At 33.1% G+C, this 8816-nt stretch overlaps 2 protein-coding genes across 2 annotated transcripts; one reads left to right on the top strand and one right to left on the bottom strand.

The window, feature by feature from the left end:
- Window positions 1–3018: 3018 nt before the first annotated feature.
- On the top strand, window positions 3019–3996 carry LOC132293699 (major strawberry allergen Fra a 1-2-like). Its single transcript, XM_059791282.1, has 2 exons — window positions 3019–3314; window positions 3507–3996. The coding sequence occupies exons 1-2, from the start codon at window positions 3127–3129 to the stop codon at window positions 3796–3798; spliced, it is 480 nt and encodes a 159-aa protein (XP_059647265.1). The 5' UTR covers window positions 3019–3126; the 3' UTR covers window positions 3799–3996.
- A 3066-nt stretch (window positions 3997–7062) lies between these two features.
- LOC132269937 (uncharacterized) lies at window positions 7063–7524 on the bottom strand. Its single transcript, XM_059771157.1, has one exon. It carries the CDS (start codon window positions 7522–7524, stop codon window positions 7063–7065), a length of 462 nt encoding a protein of 153 aa, XP_059627140.1.
- Between the last annotated feature and the right edge of the window lie 1292 nt (window positions 7525–8816).

Below are 8816 nucleotides of genomic sequence, written 5' to 3'. Positions count from 1 at the left end.
ATTGCTGCAGCTTTTCTTAGCTGCAGCAGATGTGTCGGTCGGCTGATGAGAGCCATCGACCGGCCAACAAGCCTCGAGACCCCATTTCCAGTAGGCTTTTTGTGAAAATCATTGTTTCGGTCGACCGATGATTGGGGTTCGGTCGACCGATGATTGGGGTTCGGTCGACCGATCCTCCCTGGAACCTTTTTCTTCATCTTTTCCTTGGACAACTTTGATATTCCAACTTTGGGAGATCATTTCTCATTCATTTTAAATCCAAATTGGGTCGTTCTTGAGTCTAAGTTCAAGATCTTGAAGTTAGCTTTCCAATGGTACCAACCGCACACCAAATTTTCAACTGTAGTGAGAGATTTTGCAGTTTTAGTAAGACAGGGTCGTGGTAACTCTTAAACAGAGAAGGTCACTTTGTTTTAATCTCATAACTTTTCCGTCTGGACTCAGAATTAGGCGATTCTTGAGTCTAACTTTCTTCATTTTTCGTTGTCTTTCTAATGGTGTGCACGGTGGCACCCATTTTAGTGTGAAATGACCATTTTGCCCTTGGTTCATTTCTTTTCGGGTTGGCATTCTTGCTTTATTGCTTGACTCATTTGAGTTTCGTGACTTCATGGGGAGTCATCTTAGTGCCTTAGGGTTGACGTACATCTCTTGAGGCCATTTTGCTTCTTTCGCTTTTGCATTTTGGATCCGTTATCAGGTCATCTTTTGGTTCAGTACATGACGCACTAGATTTGAAAATCTAGGGCCGTCACACTCCACTCTTCTCTTTTCTTCTAACCCTTATTTCTAACTTTTCTGGAGAGAAAAACTAACTATTACAATCTAAAAATTAAATAAAATTGAAGACAAAAGATATTTTATAAACTGGTTCAATTCCCCCTTTATACAAGCCTCTTTGAGTAGGCAACAAGTCATAAATAAGGCTTTTGATTGGTGCAAACTCGCAGCTACAAAAGTTGGTAGAGTCCGGGCACACTCGGAATTAGACAGTATACTGCCAGCAGTCACTTTAACAGATCGAACAAGACTTCAATTGATCCAACATTTGCTTTGATCGATCGAAACTGACGTGGTAAAGATATTTTGACACCTGACAACCTTATCCATTGAGCTGGCACCGCTTTGATCTCGATCGATTGTAGATATCTTCGATCGATCGGGACTTCCTTCAATCGATTGGAGTTCCTTCAGTGCAATTTTTCTGACTTTTTCTTGAATCTTCTCTTTAGCTCCAAAGTTAAGCTAAAAGGCTCTTTTTAGCTTGTTTGAACCTTATTGACCTGAAATAGACAAAAACACAAATAAGTACTAAAACATGAAAGTAAGATAGATGGACTAAAATACCCTAACTTAGGTGCTAAAATGCATCACACTTGAGCACTTATCATCATGATCTACCAATTCATAATGTTTAGTTTCCTGTCCATCATGCTCATTTACAAAACCGTGATAATTTATTTAATGGTTCTATGCAAGGCTATTTTATTTCACGGGGTACAGTGCACTTATTGAAAAAAAAAAAAAAAAATCAACAAGTATAACAAATATAATTTTTCTTAAATTAAAAGGCAAACAAGAAAAAAAATTGTAAAATACTATGCTAAATAAGTAGTGTAAAAAAAAAAAAAAATACTTTGACAAATATAATATTCAAAATATTAATTAATAATATTTTAGTTAAATACAATGACATCGGCCTTCAATGGGTATTCTGATCATTTTGAAGTGATTTATGAATTGAATTAAATAAGTAGAAGAAAAATAAAAAGAATAAGAATAGAAAAAACTGTTATAGTACATACATTAGAAAGGAAAAAAAAATATGGAGTAATTTGAAGAAAGGGTGTTAAATTTTGGATGCGAAAATAAGAAATACAAATAGGAAAAGGGAAGAGAGAAAACACAGATATACATGGTTGTGCGCTAAGGCCTACATCCATAGACAAAGACCTACATCCATAGACAAAGAGCCCAAAGGGTTATATCACTTTATAATATATTCTCTCTTAATCTTTGTATAGATCATCTCCGGTTATATCACTTTATAATATATTCTCTCTTAATCTTTGTATACAATAATCACTACTATTTATAGGTGAAAGAATAAAGGTGATACATATGGAAAATACATTAATGAAAGATTCCTAAAATCAATATCATAAATCACTCCAATCAATATTCTATCATAGGTTTAGATCTCTCGATATTCTCATATCAAATATTCTGTCAAGGAGTACTTTAAGGTTCCTATATTAAAATTTTCCAAATATAAAATTTTCTAAAATTATTTATAATTGGAAGGAAATTGACCGGATCACCGTGGTGGTGGATGATTTCGCTCTAGTTATATAGAAATATTTATATATTTTAACAAGGGGATATGGGTAAACTTTTTTTTTTTTCTTTTTCAAAGGATATTAAAGGAATCTGAAAATTTTAAGGAGGGCATTATTCAAAATTGCCATATAAATATATGTATATAACAAATATATATATATATATATATATATATATATATATATATATGTATAGTAAGTTGTGGTTCTTAATTGGCTCTCCCCTGGTTCTATGGCCTCCTTTTTATTCTTAAAATTTCATAACAATATTATGAAACATTGCCATGTTTCAACATTAATAGGGCCATTCACTGTTTCTTTGGCAAAATACGAGGTTGGGAAAACAAATGTACTGTGACAAATAGTCATAAATTTGCATGTAACAATTCGAATCTTCTACCACTTTATTGTCAGAACTGCAGGGGGGACCATGGTGATGGGGTTCAAATTATTTATAGGCCAGCCATGTGCATAAAACTATTAGCAGCCATATTTGAAAATTCAAGGTTTCATTATTTATTAATATCCAACATGTTGTTCATTTAAAAAATGTATCATGACCAGATATCATAATGCAATAAGGAATATTAAGGACCCCATTTGCAGTCAAGTGGATATTTTCTATTTTAATTTACACCAAGGGAACCTTAAGCTAACTCTATAAATACCACTTTTGAGTTCTTGCATTTTCCACACACCAAAACCTCCTCACAAGCCAATTGATAATTGGTACTCTTCTTCTCCTACTTCCTTGCACCTTTTCAATCTATTTAGACCAATATCTGTCATGGGTGTGATCAGTTATGATATGGAGATTACGTCCTCAATCCCCCCAGCCAAGATGTTCAAAGCCTTCGTTCTTGATGCCGACAACCTCATCCCCAAGATCTTGCCGCAAGCTATTAAGAGTGTTGAAATCATCCAAGGAGATGGTGGAATCGGAACAATCAAGTTAGTCACTTTTGGTGAAGGCAAGTTTCTATTATCATCACTAAGTTATGTTTTTAATTAGAATGCGAGAAAATTTAGTTCAAAGTTTGTTTAAAGTTTTAAATAAACAATTTCAAATCCAATGTGCCATTTCTGGGCACCAAATGCAACATAAGTTATTTCCTAGGACATTTCTTTTAAGTAGTACCTAATACTGATTTGTTGATATGCAGGCAGCCAAATGAAGAGCGTGAAGCATCAAGTTGACGGGATTGACAAAGAGAACTTTGTCTACAGTTACAGCATAATCGAAGGTGATGCTTTGATGGGTGTACTTGAAAAAATCTCTTATGAGACCAAAATCGAAGCTTCCTCTGATGGAGGATCCATCTGCAAGAGCAACAGTAAATATCACACCATAGGAGATGCCCAAATTACAGAAGAACAAATCAAGAGCGGCAAAGAAAAGGCGTCTGCAATGTTCAAGGCTGTTGAGGCCTACCTCCTGGCAAATCCTGATGCCTACTAAACAAATATGACTCGTGAGTGTGGTCCATGATAAGGAGTAAATAAAGCTGCAGTTGAATTATAATGGTGGAGTTACTTGTAGTGCCTGTTTTGCTTGAAGATCGAGTTCATGTTCTACTGCTTTAATAAGTTTTCTAAATTTCTTTCAGTAATATTTCAACAATTAATTTTAAATGATGAATGTGTTTCTCAGATCAAATTTCAGAAGACTTCTATTTCATCTACCACCCAATTTATTTGTCATTCAAACTCATCAAAGCTAGACCATCTGAGTCAGTAATATTGCTGTAAAATAAAAATAAAAAAGTCAGAAAATTTTGAAACTATGATAGTCAACTCCATATTGCAGGCATGACATGTTCCAAGTCGATGCAATTATAGATGTGAAAAATATTTTAAAAAGGCAGAGCCCTTTTAAATTTCCTAGTTTTTTTCTTTTGGCAAATAAATTGGTAAAAAATTTGACTCAGGCATACAACTTCTGAAGTGGATAGAACGAATGCTTTCCCATGAGAGGCATGAGTAAAAGCAAAAAGATCATAATCAAGTGTCATTATTATTACACAATATATATATATATATATATATATATATATATTCTAACCTGGTTGGTAGATCGGATGGCCGAGTAAATCCGTGACTTAAAATCAAGCGAAGTCAAGTCAAGAAGAATAATCTCAATAACGTGATTTGCAGTGACAAATCAAAATTTTAGGCATCTTTTGTGTGGGGTGAAGTGATAAATGTTTGCAAATCTAAGACATATAAATTTGTAATTGGCAATATTTGATGTCAAAACAAGTCCTAGTCGAATTGTAATTTAAGTTATCATATCAGGATCGACATCGACTTTAGAATGAAAAGGTTGTTCAGAAGACCAAATACTAAGATCATCGGGAAAGGGAAAGAAAAACATTTTTAGGAAGTCGTTTCCCACTTAGGACACAATACCGACAAGATAAATTTTCCAAGTTACCAAAAATAGAATTTTCCATCTTCTGCTTAAATTCTGTCAAGTGGGAACCGGTACCACATTTGGGATCCAGTTCAAGAAACTTAGAGTCGAAGAAATCTATTCTGTCTTTTAGGAACCGGTACCACATCTTGCTACCGGTACCACTGCTGTTTCAACTTTATGTAACTTTGTCTTAACCAGTTTTAAACTTTTTACTTAGTTTAGAATTATACCAAAAGTACTATGCATGAAATTTTTTTTATTTTCAAAAGGATTAGGTCTTTGAAAATTCTATATAAACCCTGATGCACATCTAGGTTTATTAATGGCTTTTGCACTATCAATTCATTATTCTTAAAAGTCTTACGAAGATTATATTTGTAGAAAATTCAAGAGATTTTTCTATCAGCCTTTTCAGAACATAAATATAAACACGAGTGAGTTTAGAGTGTTGTTCAAAATCCTGATCGTGATCATACAGTTGCATCTACATCGATTAGAGAAAAACAGATTTATTTCTATATCGAATTCAGATATTGAAGAACAGAAGTAAAAGCGATCACACTTTGAAAGGGTCAAAGTATTCGAGGAGTGTTGTTTGATCTATTTGTTACTCTTCTACAAAGATCAAGCATAAGCCTGAGATCAAGTAGTTGTTGGACGAGTCGTCACAAAGTCAGAGAATTGTCAGCTATTAGTATTTGGTAAAATGATAGGGTATGAGTTAGAGTCAAAGTTTAGTGTACTTCGTTTTAAACATAGTAGATCGATTTACTTTGGAATGCACAATCCACTAGTTTTTCCTACGTAAACAGTTGACGTATTTTATTAATTGGGGTTTGCTCACTAAAAATCTTAGTGTGATCTGTAACTTTTACTTTACTTATTTTATGTGCATGTGATTAAGTATTTAATTGCTAAAATAAAAAAAGTTAGAAAAACACAAAATATGTTTTTAAAAAAGTACAAAACTTTTTAAATATTCGTTGCGTATAACTCACTTGAAATTTGCTTTGCTTTTTGTGAAATTTTAAAAGATAAAGGTTACTCCAAGAATATGATTAGAGATCTCAAATTTTTAGTTCATTGTCACTTTTGTGTTATATATCTGACTCCATTTTACACCGCCAACTTATATACTTTACAATCAATGAAAAGATTCAGCAGATAAGAGGTTCAACTTAATTATAAGTACGGTTGGCTGGTTGTTGTGGTACATCACACTGGAATGGTGTTACTTCTTGGTCCAAAAATTTTTGGGCTGAGAAAAATAAGCTTAAAAAAATAAACAGCAAATGATGTAGAAAGTCTCCCACTTCTCCCACCTTGAAAGAAGAGGGGAGCGGTTTGAGCCTAGCTTGGACAAAAAAGTGTGTGTGTTTGTTTTACTATCCCAAAAAAAAAAAAAAAAAAAAAAAAAAAATAATAATAATAATAATAATATATGGAAAAACCTCCCGTAGAGGGAAAAAATCACAGGGCAAACCGATGATGATCTTCACTAATTAAATTGTACAACGTTGAGTAATAGATTACCTTGGCAAACTCGCAAAGCCGTCCTCTCCGCGTTGTTGTACTCTTCGCCGTCATCACTATTGATTATCCAATTATGTATTCATTTTACAGTCTACTTAGTAATTTTATGAACCTTGACTCTTTTAAACCTTTCACTAATTTAGCAATACATATATATATATATATATATAACAGAATAAGCAATTACCATGTAATTTCACTCAAAATAAATGATTGGATTCCCATTTTTAAACAGGATTAGTCAGTAAACAAACTCCTTTAATTTTCTTTGGTCCTATTTAACCCTATTTTTTAGTAATATAAGCACTCGTAAAGGGAATTTCATGAGTAACTAATATCAACGGTCATGAATGCTTACTGCATCTCTTTCCATAGTCTCAATTAATTGGGATCACATTTGTGAAAGATGGAGACAATTAATTATGATGGAAAATTAGAGAAAGAGAGAGAAATAGGGAAAGAAAATAAGAAATAATCAGTTTACATTGTCATTCACTTTTTCCTTTGATTAGTTCCGTACCCTCTTTCGAGAAACGATAAACTGGAGTTTCTTTCTGCTAAGAATGAGAGGAAACATGAACAAAATTCCAAATCAAATATTATTAAATCCTTGCTGTTGCAAAACTTAATGGTTACAACAGCAATCCTATGGAGTACAGGGCGTTATTACATATTATTATATAAGATAAAAATAAACTATTTCCTCCATGTAGTTTATCCCCCAAAAATGCCACCACAATAGGTAGATTTTAACATATCCCAAAGCAGAGGAAATTACCAGGATGCAAATAAGATCACGGGTACAGCAGAAATTACACTTACAGTAACAATAAACCATGCTTTGTTCTGACCAAAAATAAGGTAGAGTGTGGCTCCAAAGGCTACCATCATAGATACAATGGAGATAAATATGGTTATGAGACCAGTAATCAATCTTCTAGGCAAGGTGTGGAGAAAATCATTTTCTGCGTAACGCGAAGTGAGAATAGACAAGAACATTAATAAAGATGAAACAGATGAAAAAAGAGCTATTGCATCTGATATAATAAAAAATTTGAACGCTATATCTTTAGTGAGAATCGAATGTCCGCTATTTCCATTGTTTCCACCTGGTACCGTAATGGCAGCTGCAAATACTATAACAACAATCAGAGCTGCTGCAATTGTGCATGAGTTAGCAGTGTCTTTTAACCATTTCTCTCCTTTCATCAAGTTCTTGTGCGTTTCAGAAAACATTGTTGCAGGGGTCTTTTTTCCAATTTTCCACTTGTTCTCATAATAAAATGATAATTTTTCTATTTCCTGCATTAAATGGATGGTTTGCGTTTAGAAAGCAGATTGAAGTTGAGGTTTCAAAATATGAGATGATATGAAGAAAATTTAGAATTCTATGTATTCCTCTTATTGGCAAGTGAAACCTAAATTTCTCTACTTCTGCATCCTGAAGCACTTGCAAAGGTGCATTAGGGGTTTGGGTTGGCTAAGCAGTTATATTTGTCAAATCTTTTCTTGTGGGAAAAATATATATGTGTGTGTGTGTGTGTGTTAATGGGTCATGCTTCTTCTAGCATTTGTGAAACAATGAATTTTGCAAGTCAGAATATAGAATTTGATCCTCAATTTTTTATTGGACCAGATAATATGTCAAATCCAACTGGCCAATGCTTGTTGGTGCCAACTCGACCAAAATCTTCATATTAATCAACCATTTTTCGTTTCATTACCTCTTATATTATATATATATATATATATATATATATATATATATATATATATATATATTTTTTTTTTCCTTACATTTATAATGCAATATTTACTAATACGTATTAATTAAAAGTAACAGAATATATAAAACATTAGATTATAAATAAGTTTTTGGATACATTTATAATTACATATTACTTCTTTCAGCAAGGCCATAAATGGAAGATGTCACGCCCCAAAAATTCTAACACACGAATCCTTGTCTTATACTAAATCTGGCATGTGACTCACATCATACATCCACAATAATCCATGAATAAATTAGTAAGAATACATTTAATTTAAAAATCCATCAATCCAACGGAAATCTATTATTTCTCTAACAAAATAGAATTTCGCCAACTAAGTGAATCTTATTACAAAGTGTTTGCTAAGAAACAAAAATAAAATCAATATGTGGATATCCGGAAAATCTCCATCTCCCATTGAGCCTCCTTTGCAGGCTAAATCCATCTGCAACTGAAAGTAATAAAGGGGTGAGCTCACAAGCTCAGTAAGAAATTGATAAACACTATCATTTCAGAAAGCCAATCCTTACTTATAATCCGTATATATATACATATATAAGTGACCACGAAGTATCTACTAATCATCGTCATTCTATAATATTAACTCAAACTGTGAACTTGTAACCCATCTAGAATTTAAATTACTATAATTCCACTTACCTCACATGAGCCCCTGGCTCCCCTCAACCAGTTTGCGTTCTAATACCATTACCTCACATAAGCTCTAGCTCCACTCCAAATAAATGATGTGAATTG

The sequence above is a fragment of the Cornus florida genome, unplaced genomic scaffold, assembly GCF_030987335.1.
Source record: "Cornus florida cultivar Cherokee Brave unplaced genomic scaffold, ASM3098733v1 CherokeeBrave_3.0.0_Hap2_Chr01, whole genome shotgun sequence".
Classification (NCBI taxonomy): domain Eukaryota; kingdom Viridiplantae; phylum Streptophyta; class Magnoliopsida; order Cornales; family Cornaceae; genus Cornus; species Cornus florida.
Note: the sequence above shows the minus strand (reverse complement) of the source record. Positions and strands in the feature narration are given on the sequence as shown.